Source organism: Diceros bicornis, chromosome 2, assembly GCF_020826845.1.
Source record: "Diceros bicornis minor isolate mBicDic1 chromosome 2, mDicBic1.mat.cur, whole genome shotgun sequence".
Taxonomy (NCBI): domain Eukaryota; kingdom Metazoa; phylum Chordata; class Mammalia; order Perissodactyla; family Rhinocerotidae; genus Diceros; species Diceros bicornis.
Window position 1 is genome coordinate 52,117,679 of NC_080741.1, and position 16,087 is coordinate 52,133,765.

Here is a 16,087-nt window from a genome sequence, read left to right on the forward strand (position 1 = left end):
TTTGTTTCAATGTTTTTAATTGGTCCTGCAGTTTCAATCCATATGGCATTAATTTCTTCAAAGGATAGAAATAATATGCTCTTTTTGAGAAACACTGTCCCAAATGAAATAGTATTGTTCTTCTCTTTGATGCTATTTCAAATAGTATTTTTAAAAAATATAGTCCAGGGGCTGGCCCTGTGGCATAGTGGTTAAGTGCACGCGCTCCGCTGCTGGCGGCCCAGGTTCGGATCCCGGGCGTGCACCGAGGCACCGCTTGTCAGGCCATGCTGTAGCGGCATCCCATATAAAGTGGAGGAAGATAGGCACAGATATTAGCCCAGGGCCAGTCTTCCTCAGAAAAAAGAGGAGGATTGGCATGGATGTTAGCTCAGGGCTGATCTTTCTTACAAAAAAAAAAATATATATATATAGACACACACATGTATATACGTATATACATATATACATGTATATATATATATAGTCCTTATTGTTTAAACATTCATACTGAAATATTTATGGGTGAAATTACATGATGTCTGAGATTTGCTTCAAAAACTATGGGGAGGAATAAGTGGATGGAGTATTAATGATACAGGACTGGCCATGAGTTGGTCATTGTTGAGGCTGGGTGATAAGTACCTAGGGGTTCATTCTTCTATTCTGTTTTTCTATATGCTTAAAATTTCCTGTAATAAAAAATCTTTAATTAGTGTTTAGAAGTTGGGAAGCAAAACGTGGCTAAAATATCAAGCAAACTGATGATTCCCAATCTAACCAAGAGAGAAAGCAGTATATTAAAAAGAGAAGGAAATGAACAATATTGCCCCTTAGTGAAGACCACTGCAGCCCTCCTCAGGCACCTGTTAGATGGGCCTGTCACCGTAACAGGAGCCACACCACAGAAACAGCCTGGGACCTGACTAGGCAAGGATCATCTGAAGCCTACTTTAAGATTTGAATCTTTCTGTAGAGGAAATTGGCAGTCCTACTATCAAGTCCTTGGGTAGCCACTTCCTGCTTGGTTTCCATACTTGTTTCTGAGCTTAAAAGATCTTAATTTAAAAGTCATTGTTTCCTTCATTAACTCATTAAGTAAATCTTTATTGAGTACCTGCTTATGCTTGGTACTGTTCTAGGCTCTGAGAATAAAGTAAATAAACAGGGTCCCTGCCCTCATGCAGTTTATCATCTGATTGAGACTAATACAATAAAAAAGTAAATACTTTTTTTAAATAAGATAACTTCAAAGTAATGAAACAGAGGGTGAATGGGGAAATGCCTATCCTTGACAAGGTAGTCAGGGAAAGGTCTTTTGGAGGTGGAGACGTTTGAGTAGAAACCTGAAAGCTGTGCCTTGAGCTAGAAAGCCACAGTGCTGTGTGTTGTGCTCCACAAATTGGTTTTGAGCATACGTTCTTTGTGACATATGAGTTGCAGCAGGCCTTTTGTTGTGCTCTCTGATGTGTTTGATGTGGGCTTGGGCTTTCCAAGGATGCCCGAGGTGCTGAAGCTTTGTTCCTATTTCTGATGCAGAGCTGGGAGTTTGGGATCTCACTGTGCAGGGAGCTGGCTTGTCAGTATGAGAGCCTCTACGATTATCAGAGCCTCAGCTGGATTCGGGTGAGCTCTGCCCCTTCCCCTACCCTAACCCTGGCTGGAGGTGCCAGAACTCTCCTGGCATCAATTTCTGAGTAAGCATTCACTGCGGGCCCAGCCCTTGGTTTAGTGTTATGGACAGTAAAGAAGCAGAAGCCAAGGTTCTTGCCTTCGAGATGCTTACAGTCTGACTGGGGAAGCAAACACACACTTGATAAATAATTGTATGATCGAGACCCAAGGGCCACTGGTGCTCAAGGAAGGGAGAAGCAACATACGCAGGATAGGATGGGGGTTTCAAGGAAGAGGTGGCAGCTTGACTTCATGAAGAAGCTTTTCCTGAAATGATTTTGTTCAGGGATGCTTCATCTGAAAACTTTGTAAGATCTTTCCCTGTTTTGGCTTGTGGTCACTTTCAAGCACCTTGTTCTTACTCCTTTCTTTGAAGCAAAATATTCAAAAATTAAGCGAAATGCCCCATGCACGTTGAAGGTCTCCACCAAATTTTTCCTGATTCCTGGTGCCAGGTTCTGAATCCTAACAGCTGGTGAGTTCATTGGCAAAGAGAGGTCAGCAATCTCAGCTCACCCTCTTCCTGTACCCTTGTCAGTGTGGCTAGCTCTGCTGTGTGCCCTGATCCCAGTTGGGATTTGGGCCTATATAATAGGTATGGTTCTCTAGCAGTGACCTCTTGACTGGTCCTTGAAGGCCTCTGTTTCCTGGCAGGCTGGCTTGATTGAATGCATTAGAGCTACCTTCCCAATCAAAGTTGGGTGAGTTTTTCTGAGTGTAAAGCCAGGTCAGCCAAGACTAAAAAACTTACTGACCTTGGTAATGCCAGACATTATGGATATTAGTTCAACCTTTAAAGTTTAAAATCTCCTACATTGTAACTAGTACCAGTGATGCTGGCAATTGAGCCTTCCTCACTCTATTAGCATCTTTAGTCAGATAGTAGATGAACAAGAGCAATGCAGTTGGACTGATGCAAAATGGTGCTGAGAATTGCTGTTAGCCACCTATAAGCAACACTAGCCAGGGGTCAATTGGCATAGTGAATATCAGTCAGAACCAGAAATACCTGGAGAAAAAAAATCCATGTTAAACTTGTGCCCCTGAAAGTACAGGAAGCCTGGGTCTCTGTGGGGCCAGGTCCATCAACTGGGAAGGACATTCAGAGCAGCCTCTCAGGACTGCAGTAGGCAGGCCTGTCCCCACCCCACCGTCAGATGACAATAGAGGAGGACGGCTTGCTCTTCCATCACGCAGCTTCCTTGGGAGAGGCTGATCATGGCTAGGGGCTCACTCTTTATCTAGACTGAGTTGCCATGTTCTCTTTCCAAAAGACAATGTCTACTTGGGCCTAGAAGTACTTGCTTTGGACACCGCTAGCAGTCAAGTCAACCTGAAGGCAACTGCCTTTCTCATTCACAGAAAATGGAGGCCAGTTACTATGACAACATCATGGAGCAGCAGCGCCTGGAGCCTGAGTTCTTTCGAGTTGGCTTCTATGGCAGGAAGTTTCCTTTCTTCCTTCGGGTGAGTCCATTCAGATAGTCATAAGAACTTACGTCATTTACACATAATTCATTTATAACCTGTTTTCTCGTTTTTACGTTTTTCCCTTTTCTACTGAATACTTCTTTTTTTGAAGGACTGACCAGTCAACAAAAGGCATTTGGCTTTATTTGACTGAGCAGCCTGCCAAGTTTAGACTCTATTTAACTCTGCTGTACTATTTTGTAGCTGTCTGTAATGTATGAGGGTGGTTTTCTTACCAAATCAACCAAGTTCCTTCAGGAAATGACCAGGGTCTGAGAATGTCCCATAGTAATATTTAGTAATCTTCCAACTTCTGCCTCCAGTGCCTAGAATCCTCCATTGTGACTGTTCTTAGCCAGACAGGACACTAGTACAGCCCTGACCTCGACAGCAGGCTGGCCTCTTGAGGTTTGTCCTTTAAGATTGATGATTCTTCCCTCTGGCTGCACTGTAGGCTGTGCAGCCATGACAGAGAAGTGTTGATTTGAGAGAACCCAGAGGACATTCCCCTTTGTTCCTGGGGCTTGTGAGAGCTGCCAAACATTGGATTTGGCTGTGGAAAGCCTTTTCTAGGCAGCCAGTTCTCTGGCCCAGGATGATGACAGCCATTTCTCTCCACCAATCCCTAGAAGGCTGAGGCGGAGTATAAACCGTGAAAAGAATGACTCAGCACAGACATATTAACACCAATTGAACAGTTGTGATTTTCTTCTTTATTCAGCACCACCTAGAGGCTCCTCGAGGAGTCAGCCTAGGATTTTGTAAGCTGTAGCCCATAGGGATTCATTATTCTCAGATGACCTAAATGAATCTGTGCTGATGAAAGGGCCCTGGAGCTGCAGTTGAGACTAGCTCTGATTGTCCCCAGTTCCAATATCTTACTGAAGTTCAGTGTCCACAAGTCTCAACCAGCAGCTGGGAAAGTTCATGGGATCCCTTTGATATGTTTGGGATCCTGTCTTATTGGAGAAATTGCTTTAGCCAATGAGCACTAATAAGCTTGGTATCACATTGAGGGGCAACTGGATTTAATGACTACTTTAAAAAAGCCAGTCTGCTAGCAACAGAATCCAGGCTAACCACATTTCAGATGTAAGGTAGGTCAACTTGCACATTTCCTGAACAGTAATCATTCTAGTGTAAAAGGAAAAATAATTTCTGTAGGAACTAGTAATACTGACAGGGTCAGCAAGCGCATTCTGCCTAGTTGTGATCCCCAGGAAGGCTCTGATTCCATTACACAGGAGTGTTTCTGGTAGCAGAATGTGAATGAGTAGAGGACCTCCTTCACTCTTTAGGGATCATCCAGTGCAGGCATTTCAGAAATGGCATATTTGTTGCCTTCATCAGCATAGATCATACCACACCAGTGGAGGTGGAGGTGAGCAGAAGAGGAAGAAGGAATTTTATAAGAATTAGAAACCAAAAGCATCTTTAGAAAGTCCTCTGATAAACTAATGATCCTTGCCTGGTAGCTTATTTCTTTCTCATTTTATCTTTGCAAATTATGTTTTATTGTCATTTTATTTTCATTGTTTAGTCCCACAATTGTACATCATAAACCAGATTTTACTCTAGAACAACATTATTTTGGATATTACAAAATTACGCCTTGGTGGCCCCCATTTCTGTTCCTGCCAAACAGGAGGTCTCCATCATAGTACAATCTGGCTCCCACCCCTCATGCTCATGTCACAGGACACATCAGTGTCTCAGGGCTCTCAGAGCTTTCTGACGGGTAGGTCCTGACATAGAACCTGCATCTGAGCTACCCAAAGAATGCTTGCAAGTGACAGTCTGAGTGTTCAGAAGTAGTTTCAAGGGTGCCAGTAATGGAGGAAGAATAACAACGTGTGTTAGGAAATGTTACCGGTCAGTCCATGCCTATCGCCATGCAGGGCGCAGTCCCTAGGAGCTATGTTTCAGGCATACAAATCTGCCTGGTCTAGCCACATGCTGCCTTCCCTTCCCTCGGCTGCTCAGTTTGTCTGTGCCAAATGGAATAAGTCCCAGTGGAGGTAGCTGTTTGCCTTGTAGACGGCAAGGACAAAGTGCAGAGCAGTGGCAGCCAGATCTGTCTTGTGCGGGGATGCTGGGGCTCTCACTCGAGCACACTTGAAACTGACAACCATCCTCAAGGTCAACACTATGTGCCTTCCTTCTGCTGGGTCTTCCCCAGAAGGCTAGGCTACTCCCTCACCTTCCGTGAACACATAGGCCATCTATTGCTTTAGCTTTGTCAGCTTGGTTTCTCTGGACCATCTGCCTACCTCGCTTCACAAATGTAATTATCTACTAATCTGCACAGAGAGAGGAAAACATCTAGCCCTCCCTTCTTGGGGGAATTTCTGTTTCTCTTCATTTGACCTATGAACAGACACTGGTGAGGATTGTACATTTGTGAGTAGATATGAAAAGACAAATTCTTGACAATTACCTTCTTTGTCAGTTCTGTTTATCAATCAAGGGACTTAGAAATGTCTCTGCCTTTTGACTTGTCTATTCGACTGGAGAAGCCAGCCTGCTCCTCCTGACCTTGACTTCCCTTCTGGTGTTGCCATTCTGTTCTTATCTGTCTGGACATGTGGCCCAGCCTTAGCTGAGTTCTCCCATAGTAAGAGGGGAAGTGAAAAGGGAGCAGAAATCCTATTCCAAAAAGGCTGAGGTCCTCCAAGGCCTGGCCTGTGATCATCCCTGTACCGGGAAACATAGGCTGGCCCTGTGGAACTTCTTTCTCTCTATTCCTCTGAAGGCATGCCCCAATGCCATAGCTTGACACCACTTTATGAAAGTGGATCTGGTGAGGCAGCTGGATGGGCAGACAGATGTCACCAGAGGGCTTCAGAGGAATCTGCAGCCACTCGCTCTTGACCAACTGTGAGGTAGACAAAGCAGCAGAGTTGAGGGTGCCTTGTCTTGGCTTCAGTCCACAGGGAGAAAAACTGAGACCTAACCCAAACCAAATATGATGTAACACAAGGTTTTACAAAATACGTAGTTAGAATGATATCAATTTGTTCTGCTGACACATTTGCAAAGGAATTGCTGCGATAATTAATCTCTGAATACCTACTGGATGCTGAGCAATGTTTAGACTGTTTCTCCCAGCTGATAAAAGGGATCCTTCAAAGCACATACCTGATCACCCTCCCTTTTTAAAATTATTTGATGGCAACGCCTAGCAATCACCCCTTGGCACACACCTGCAGGTCTCTTCAGTCACCCTCCCACCAGTTCTCCACATGCACTTTCTGTCTAGCTGCACCTTTTCCTGTCTTGGCTGTTGTCCTTTGGTTGTAACTGCACCCACATAGATTGCCCTTCCCCACTCCTCTCTATGAAGCTAACCCAGGTGGACATTTCAAGACTCTTTTCAGGCCTGGTTTTTTCCAAAATCCCACTTCCCACCTTGCACCCCTTCCCGGATAAGGTGCCCTCCCTCCTCCAAGCTTTTGCAGCCTGAGCCCTGCCCCTGAGGCTGCCACATCACAATGCAATTCTCCCTTCTTCTGTCCCTCTCCCTTCTTGACCATCATTTCCCTTAGGACAGGAACTGAGTACTGTGCCTCATGCCTGCCACAGGGACTCCTAGGACATGTTTGTGAAATGAGTAACTACTGACACCTTTGAGGAGGTGGGGGGCTACAGGCAAGGCATAGAGTGTGCTCTCATGTTTGTGGCAGAACAAAGAATATGTGTGCCGTGGCCACGACTACGAGAGGCTGGAGGCCTTCCAGCAGAGGATGCTCAGCGAGTTCCCACAGGCCGTCGCCATGCAGCACCCCAACCACCCTGACGACGCCATCCTGCAGTGTGACGCCCAGTGTATCTTTCGACACTTGGTGGGGGAAGGAGGGCTGGGGCCCTGGGAGGTGAGGCCCACCTAGTCAGCTGCCCCTCTGCCATGTTGTTGCCTTACAGGCTAGGTTACCAGTAAGTCCTGAACCAGAGTATACCCTCATCACTAAGCCTATATGTAGTAGGGCACTCGTGCCTTACAGAGGAGGCCATGGCATGCCTTTAGCCATGGGGGGCCTAGTCATCAGCAGGGCTTCAGGGGGACCTTCATCCCTCAGGCTGGCTGCTACCAGCACCTTAGTCCCCCCACCCTGCCTTGTGAGGGTCCTGCCTAGGCAGCCAGGAACAATCACTGTACAGGGTGATTTGAGGTCATACCAGGACTCTTGCCATGGGGATACCACCAGTTTTGTGCCCTGTTCCACTCCCGTGTGCATGTTATTATCTCTCATCTTTATGAGGAGGACTGAGGCAGAGCCCCAGGGATGGGGGCAGAGGGAGTGGGGAAAGAGACGGAGGGAGATGGCACTTGGAAGTCTGAATGCAAACACTGGCCTGCCTCTCATCCCCCTCACACGGCTTCCTTGGAAGCCTCTTGACAGTCGCCATGTCTGTGGCAAGTTTATTCCAGAGAAGGGAGGGCAGAAGAACTCCCATATGTTATCTCCCCACAAAGACCCCAAAGAGCATTTTATTAAAAGGTTGTTTTGCAGTAAATACAGTTTACCTCCAGTGGGCAGGCTCAGGCCCTTGCAGCTTTCTCACTTCTGAGGAGTGGTCACCTGCATTCTCCTGACCCTTTTCCCCTTCTTTCTTAAAGGGGCACTGGAGAACACTTGGCTGTTGACATCTTACCTTGGCTGAGTGCTCAGGAGACTCACCACTGTAGCAGGGAGGGGTGCAGATAGGGAGATTTGGTCTAACTGTGCTTGGATCTGATCTGACCCTTGAGATGCTGCTGCTGCCGGTAGGGAACTCAGGCAACTGTGCTCTTCTCTCCTTTGAGGGGATGACAGGGGTCACCCACTCAGGTCCATCTCTCTGGCAAGTCTGGGTTTCCCCTTCACTTCCTGCCCAGACTTGCAGATCTATGCAGTGACGCCCATTCCAGATTATGTGGATGTCCTACAGATGGATAGGGTCCCGGATCGCGTCAAGAGCTTCTACCGTGTCAACAATGTGAGGAAGTTCCGGTATGACAGGCCTTTTCACAAAGGCCCCAAGGACAAGGAGAATGAATTCAAGGTGAACAAATCTAGGAAAGCAGGGACAGGGCTTATAGCGAGGCCGGGGGCAAGCCTCACTTTCTTGGGAACTTGTTACTGTCTCATCCTTCAAGCAGGTGGGGTGTGGCAAAAATTGCCTAATGGCCTGTACCTGCCTGTGCCCTCCCTGCAGAGCCTGTGGATTGAGCGTACCACACTGACCCTGACCCACAGCTTGCCCGGCATCTCTCGATGGTTCGAAGTGGAGAGGAGGGAACTGGTGAGACACGTTTCAGATGGGGCTGATCTTCACAGCTGCTCCCTCAGCTCTGGCTTTTAGGACCTTTCTCTAAGGACTGAAGAAAGAAAGAAAGAACTTTGGCCACCTGCCTGGCCTAGGCTCCCACAGGCCAATCCTGTTCGGGGGGCTTTGTACACCTTCTCTCATTTAAACCTCACAACACCCTTAGGCAAAAGATGTTTTTAATCTCCCAGTTTACAAATGTGGAAACTGCTCTCTGAGGTTCAGGAAGCCAGAGCTCTCTGACTTCAGAACTGGTGCTCTTCACTTCTAAGTGCTACAAATCAGAAGAGAACATTAGAAACAGGGAGTCTCAAATCCACAGGAACAAGGGTGGCAATCAGCATCCCAGGTTTTAGCTCCCTGCTGTCAGGACTGTGATGAGGGAGGGGTTATCACTGTGCCTGGGATGATACTGTGTTCTGTGTGCCCCCAGGTGGAGGTGAGCCCTCTGGAGAACGCCATCCAAGTGGTTGAGAATAAGAACCAGGAGCTGCGGGCCCTGATCAGCCAGTATCAACACAAGCAGGTACATGGCAACATCAACCTGCTCAGCATGTGCCTGAATGGCGTCATCGATGCAGCAGTTAATGGAGGCATTGCACGCTACCAAGAGGTGAGCTGGGGCCCTAGACCAAACCCAGGCAGCCCGGCTGGAAAGGTGGTTCTCAGGCTCCTCTTCTTGAGATTCCAGCCTCCTAGGGCAGCCTTCCCAGCTAGGCCTCTCCCGGCTGTGCCTCAGCTGACTGAGGATGGTCCTGGGATGAGGCTTTAAGCTCCCTATTTCTGTGGCACAGCTCTCTGGTAGGGCCTTTTGTTCCTTTTTATTCTCTGAACTTGGACAGATGAGTAATCCATCTGATTATGGAAGGATGTTAAGTGGCATCCAGGAGGAGCCCTGGAGCCCAGCACTTAACAAGAAGCGAGCTGTGGGCTGTCTAAGAAACTAGACACCCTGGCCACTGGCTCTGCCTGCCCTTCTGGCTCTGACCACTGGCTCTGCCTGCCCTACCCAGGCTATCTAGGCTCCATGAGGGACTGAGACCAGCATTCAGGCTTAGATGACTTGGCCACCATCAGTCCTTATTAAATACAAAAAACTCACCTATGACTGCAGGAGGTTCAAGCAGGCCAGGCTAGAGGTGTCTTGATGTGTGTACCTGTGAGGAGGCAGCCTGGCTGCCTGTCAGGTGGCACCTTCAAACTCAAGCTTCTTGGGCCCCATCTAAGTAGTAGTTCTGGGAAGAGTCTTCCTGACTTCGCCTTTCCTTTCACAGGCCTTCTTTGATAAAGATTACATCACCAAGCACCCAGGAGATGCTGAGAAGATCACCCAGCTCAAGGAGCTTATGCAGGAGCAGGTATGTCTTGCAGGGCTTGGAGGCCAGGGGCCAGGAGGAAAAGGCTATGCATAATAGGATGGCTGCAGTTCTCAAGGGCTGCTCCCTGGCTAACAGAGTGGCCTTGTCTGTCACTGTAATAGGTCCATATCCTTGGAGTTGGACTGGCAGTTCATGAGAAGTTCGTGCACCCAGAAATGCGCCCTCTGCATAAGAAACTGATAGATCAGTTCCAGATGATGCGGGCCAGTCTCTACCACGTAAGCTGACCCCTGTCTTGCCCCTGCTGCAGTAGAACCAGGTGTCACTTCCTCCAGACCTGTGCAATAAGCGAAAAGAAAAGTGGGGGACGGGGAAGGAGAATGTGAAGGAAAAGCTATCCCTACCACAGAGGGGCAGAAAAGAGGTGGGTGCTCTATCCAGGGGAAGGATGCCCAGGATCCCCTCATTCACTCCCTCACTAAGAAGAAGTCAGATGCAAGGGCAAAGAATGCTTTTTCAAGCCACTGTGCTGGTGAAGAGAAGTTTTCACATGAGGAAGAAAAGAGCTAAAGTATATGGCCCACATATAGGGGTCTCTTTGGAAATATTTTTCATCCCAAGAACCTGCAGAGGTAAGGCATAGCCTGAACCACCCCTCTCTCCTCATCTCCCACCTTCTCTCTCCCTTCCCATCTTCATAACCTTTCCTCCCTCTCTCTCTCTTTTCCTTCTCTTTACCTTTCCCCTTTAGCTCCCTTCCTTCCCTCCCTCTTTCTTCCTCTAACATGTCTGGCGAGCCAGGCTCACGTCTGAGAAAGCCTAGGGCAGGCAGTACTTTCGTGCTCTTAGAGGAGTCAGGCAGGTTCTGGGGCTGGCCCGGGCCCTGGAAAGTCTCCCTGACTCTGGCCTGGCTCTTAGGCCTCCATTGCAGGATTTTGCCCAAGGACTCATGCACACAAACAGAAGCAAGTGTTCAGGACTAGTTTCCCTTCGGAGTTCTTACAGGGAATACCACTTGGCTGAGAATAGGGTTCAGGTAGTCTTGAGCCCCCTGTTCACATACCCTCACCCCATTTTCAATCATGGGGCTGACTGCAAGTGTTTTCTAGGGAAACTTACCTGTTAAAACAGGCTGGCTGCCAGATCTCAAGGGTTGTGAGCCCAATTACCTGGTGCTCTCTTCTCATCACCCAGGATCAGTAGGTAGAAGTGGCAGGGAGGCAAGGGAAGTAGAGCTGTTTGGTGTGGGGCAAGGCCATCATGGACAAGAAGTTGCCCTTTAGGGATGACCACTGGCCACAGAGGCTCTGGGGAGGAGGCTGGACCACTCAGATTCAGTGGGCCTGGCATGTTGGGGTTGACTTGCTTTGTTTTTGGATGCTGGAGTTCTGGTCATCTCAGTCCCTCCAAGCCCCTAGTGCAAGTCTAAGCCTGTTTCTGCACAAGTGTGGACAGCAGGAAATGTAGAAAGAGAAAAAGAAGCTTGTCCGCAGTTTGAGAAGTGGGCACATTTTCCAGAGAAAAGCCCATAGTGCCTGAAATTTCTCCTTACTGTAATGATTTCTCCATGGTATTTAAAGGTTAAACATGCAGAGAAAGTCTACATTTTCCCCTTAAAATTAGGATGTCCATTTAGTAAAGAACTTGGGTAGTGTCACTGAATCTGAAGGGTATTCCATTACCTCTCATTCTACTGTGTCTCTTGCTGGTATGGCTGCTCTCTGCTGTGTACAAACTTCTCCATCACAGCAGGTGGCCCAGACAAGCTAGAACCTGGCCATTAGGAGTGTTCTCTGCCACGCAGCAAAAAGCACAAAATGCTCGGCCACATTTGTCAGGGTCTCCGGGGCACACATGGAGGTGTCCTCTCCAGCTGTATAAGCACATTTGAGCCTTCTGCATGCTTTGGAAGTGGGGGTGGAAAACCTGCTGCTGCTTCAGGGCAAGCTCAGAAACATCCCCAGTGGACTTAGGGTCCACAGATTGTGAAGGACTTAAGAAAACCTGGATAGTTGTGCTTTGTTTCCTCAGAGTCGCAAATAGGGACACGAACCAATGTGCTGTCACCCAAGAGGGTTTGGGATCAAAAGTTTCTGCTGAGATGTCTTCATACTTAATAAGAATTTGATTAAGCTAAAATAGAACTGTACTGTTTTTCAATTACTTACATCGGGATTGTGTGTCCTATCTCCCATAGACTGTGTCACAGACAACTTAACCCAGGTCACAAAGAGCTGGGCCATTTAGCAATCCAATAAAACCCAACCCCAGTCCTTATGTAAGAGGTGCCCACTGACTGACAGCTAATAATCAGCTCTTTCTCTCCTGTTTCCCAGCTCTTGTTCTACTTATTCTGTAGTGAGAAAGCCCGTTAAGACACTCCTATGAACTCAGAGCGACTCTTCCAGATGGGTTCTCTTAATAGGGTCAACCTAGGGCCTCACAGCCTCTAGTCTAGGCTCCATTGCAGTTAGGAGGGTGTTTTAGTCGTGAAGAGGTCGTTGCCCAAAAGAAGTCAGCAGTTCCGATTCAGCCAACAGTATACAATTCTTTTTTTTACTTTTACATTTCTACACCAGCCTGTTCTTCCCTCTCACCCCTTAATTATTTATTTATTGTTTACTCTCTGGTGAAGGGGGCATTAATTTCTCAACAGGAGTTTCCAGGTTTGGACAAGCTAAGTCCTGCATGTTCAAGCACCAGCACCCCACGGGGAAATGTCCTAGCATCCCATAGCCCCATGAGCCCCGAGAGCATCAAGATGACCCACCGGCACAGGTACGGCCTTAAGACTGGGGAGGGTCCCCTCCACCGCAGTAAGTCTGAATGTCGAGAGTCAGAGAAAAGAAGTCCAAAATAGTGCTTGTGTGTACTCACTCACATGCCCTCTTACCCATGAATACAGCAAACACTTACACAGCTCCTGACGCAGGACCCATGCTCTGCATCCAGTGCATCCCTATCCTGGGTAACAGGAGAGTATACATGGTATTGTGGGAACACAGAGGAAGGGGCATTTGGGGTAAGTCTTGAAGAATAAATAGAAGTTTGCTAAGCAGAAAAGAGTTGGGGTTAGGAGAGTTATCGAGCAGGCAATGTGACTGACATGTGCAGACGCCTCAAGATATGAACAAGCCAGCCTGGTCAGCACTACAAGTAGAACCAAGTGGCTGGAGTACAGGATTGCAGGGCATGGAAGGGGGCCAGGACCAGCTCTGAATGGGCATTGTTCATTTAGGCCTTTGGACTTGATCCCAAGGTGAGTGAGGATCACCAATCAGTTTTAAGGAAGAGAACAATATGGTGATGTAGACATCAAGGTGTGGCTGCTCTGAACTCAGGAGTCCTAGTCTGCCTGGGCTCAACTGAGGATACTCAAGGCCTCCAAGGCAGGAAAGCCAGGCCAGCAGAGGAGCCAGTGAGAGGAGCCCCTCACTTGGGTTTGTTTTCCAGTGTGAGCAGCAAGTCAGCACAGAGTGAGCACTCAGCAAATGAGAAGGAATGAATGAATGAGGGCTGCCTAGTATTGCTAGAGGAGAGCTGTTGGCAAGCCTGTGGCCACAGATGTGGAAGGAATCCGACAGATGGGTCACATCCAGCTATTTTGATAGCTTCCCCATACCGGGAAGACACCCCTGACATAGGAGCAGATCCCGGGGGGTTGGGCGCTTGCTCAGATTAATACCCCATAGCACGGGGGATCAGGGATTCTTGACCTGATTCAGCATCTCTCTCTCATTCCTCCTAATTGAGAAACTGCTGATGTCATCAGACTGAGTAGCCACAAACAATTTAACTCTAAGTAGAGACTATGCCAGCCTACCCTTGGCCCTCCCAGACGAGGGGCCCCTGAGCAGCGGGGTGGGGTTCAGAACTGCTCCAGGCCTCAGATGGGTATGAGCATTAGCTGTGGAACTCTCCAAACCAGTGGTGGCTGAGGCTGGGGATGACTGTTTCGCACACCCCCTTCTACTGTCTGCCCACCACCTAGGATGGTTTCTCAGCTCCAGGCCTGACTTCTCCCTATTTTCCACTCTTGTTTGCAGCCCCATGAACTTCATGGGCACAGGCCGCCATTCATCATCCTCTCTCTCCTCACATGCGTCTAGTGAAGCGGGAAACGTGGTGATGCTGGGCGACAGCTCCATGGGCGAGGCTCCCGAGGACCTTTACCACCACATGCAGGTACCAGAGCTGTCCAAGGAGAGTGGGCCAGGGCATTGTACCTGGAGAACTCACCTCTCTGCTGGCTGATCTGATATGAGGGCTGGCAACTCTGCCTAGTTCCCTAGTTGCTGAATTCAGAACATCCAGAGCTAGCAAAACTGCCTTCCCTCCACACTATTCCCATGTCACAGTTCCCAGGCCTAATTTCCCAAGAAGGAAATCCAGCTTCAGTCTTGGCTGCTCTTAGAGATCCCCGGGGGAGAGATCCTCTGCTGAAGTGCCCTCCTGCTTGGCATTCCTGATGGCTAAGTCCTGCTTCCTCCATGGGCACCATCACTAGAGCCAACCCAACAGCCCTGCTCCATGGGTGGTGTGGGTGACCCTTAGTGCTGACCATCAGCCTGGCTTCCATCAGTTCCCAGGGTACAGCATCATATACTGGGTCTGGGCACTTCATGGCATGAAGATGCCAACTCTGGGCCAGTCCTATAATCCTGGCCATACAGACCTCTATCCTGCTGATTTTTCTCCCTTTGCAGCTCGCGTATCCCAATCCCAGGTACCAGGGCTCAGTCACCAACGTCTCTGTTCTGTCCTCGTCCCAGGCAAGCCCTTCTTCCTCCAGCCTGAGTTCCACTCACTCAGCACCATCCCAGATGATTACCTCTGCCCCTTCCAGTGCCCGAGGTAAGGATGGCAGGGCGCTGCTTGCAGAAGGGAGAGGAGAGGGCCTCATGTACCTCACTAGACCTCCTCTCCTCTGTGGCTGTGTCTGAAAGTGGCCTTGTGACTGAGAAAATGTTCACCTTTGCTTTCAGCAGTAAGGACTCAGGGTTCCTACCTCCAGTTCTCTCTGGCTGGCTTCAGACCCTGCTTTGATCACTGGTGGCAGGCGTGCTGCCTCTGAGGTCACCAGCCATCACATCTCTACCTCAGTTAAGGGGACAGACAGCCTAGGAGAAAGCTCAGTTCTTTTCCATTGAAATGTTTAAAGAATAAAGATCAAAGTTAAGGCAAAAGTGAGTCTTGTCTTGAGGAATCAAGTATGATGACAAAGTATGAAAATTAAATTTGAAGGCTAAAATTAAAATGGGAAATGTTATTCTAAAACAGTAACAACAACCAAAAAAACTTTCTTCAGGTGGGAAAGGCTTCATCAGGAGAGATGGCTCTATAAAAAGCTATTTACTTTGCCAGTTATTGCTTGATTTCTTATTCCATTGGATAAATATTGTTCTCTGAGAACTAGCATCTTTTACACATTCTGATCCTTGTTCCCACGTTACAATCTGATTCTCTGTCCTTTTAGATAGGAACATTCGCAGTGGAATGGAAATTAGCTGTGGTAACTAAGATCTAGTGCTTCCCAGGTTTGGCTATGCAGGGTAGTAACAGAAGAGAGTGATCTGAGCTTGCCAGCCAGCAACTGGCTGTTGCTTCCAGGCTTCAGAGGGATAGAGTCTCTTTGTTCTCCTCATTATTATGAAGACAAAGAAATAGCACAAATTTATGACATGGGGAGTCATTAAGGAAAAAAATCTCTTTCTTCAAAGCACATAAACCTCTAAGGCCCAAAAAAGGAGTGATAAAGAGAACAGGGACAAAGTGATGGAGAGATGCAGTGGCCCACCAGGAAAAGCCTCAGCAGACAGCAGAGGGGGATAAGGTTGCAACAGGTGCAGCCACGTACTTGCACCTGAAGCGTCCAGCCCAACCCCTCATTTCCTGTTGGGGAAACAAGGCCAGTGAGAGAGGTTTAAGGCCATCAAACAGTTCATGGCCAAGCTGAATTTGAAGTACAAGTCTTTACACCCTCCAGCCCTCAGTCTGATGCCCATTCCACTTCCGTGGTTGCCTTCCTAACATGGACTATGGTACTCAGAAAAGGGGAGCCAGCATTTGGAAGCAGGCATTCCTAGTGTTAAAGAAGATAATTGAACCAACAAAGGGGTACTTGTTGAAGATCTGTCCATATGTGAAGGCTGCAGACATAAAGAAGGAAGAGTGATTTGTGTTATAAAGAAGGCACTTTCAAAGATGGCTTCGGGAATAGAAAAGAAGGAAACCCTGAGAAGTTAGCCATGAATACTGTAGTGTAGAGGTCAGCATTTGCAGTGTCTTAAAGTAAATGCTCCTGAACAGAGGTACAGAAACAGATTTTGTAATCTAAT

At 48.0% G+C, this 16,087-nt stretch overlaps 1 protein-coding gene across 1 annotated transcript in view; it reads left to right on the forward strand.

Moving 5' to 3' along the window:
* DOCK3 (dedicator of cytokinesis 3) overlaps window positions 1-16,087 on the forward strand; it is a 460,033-nt gene that overhangs the window by 431,052 nt on the left and 12,894 nt on the right. Inside the window, exons 39-49 of the mRNA XM_058559633.1 lie at window positions 1,519-1,605; window positions 3,016-3,120; window positions 6,807-6,948; window positions 8,000-8,166; window positions 8,320-8,406; window positions 8,864-9,043; window positions 9,705-9,788; window positions 9,911-10,027; window positions 12,406-12,527; window positions 13,796-13,934; window positions 14,456-14,603. Of these exons, the coding sequence (XP_058415616.1) occupies window positions 1,519-1,605; window positions 3,016-3,120; window positions 6,807-6,948; window positions 8,000-8,166; window positions 8,320-8,406; window positions 8,864-9,043; window positions 9,705-9,788; window positions 9,911-10,027; window positions 12,406-12,527; window positions 13,796-13,934; window positions 14,456-14,603 (1,378 nt within the window). The remainder of the gene's footprint in view (window positions 1-1,518; window positions 1,606-3,015; window positions 3,121-6,806; window positions 6,949-7,999; window positions 8,167-8,319; window positions 8,407-8,863; window positions 9,044-9,704; window positions 9,789-9,910; window positions 10,028-12,405; window positions 12,528-13,795; window positions 13,935-14,455; window positions 14,604-16,087) is intronic.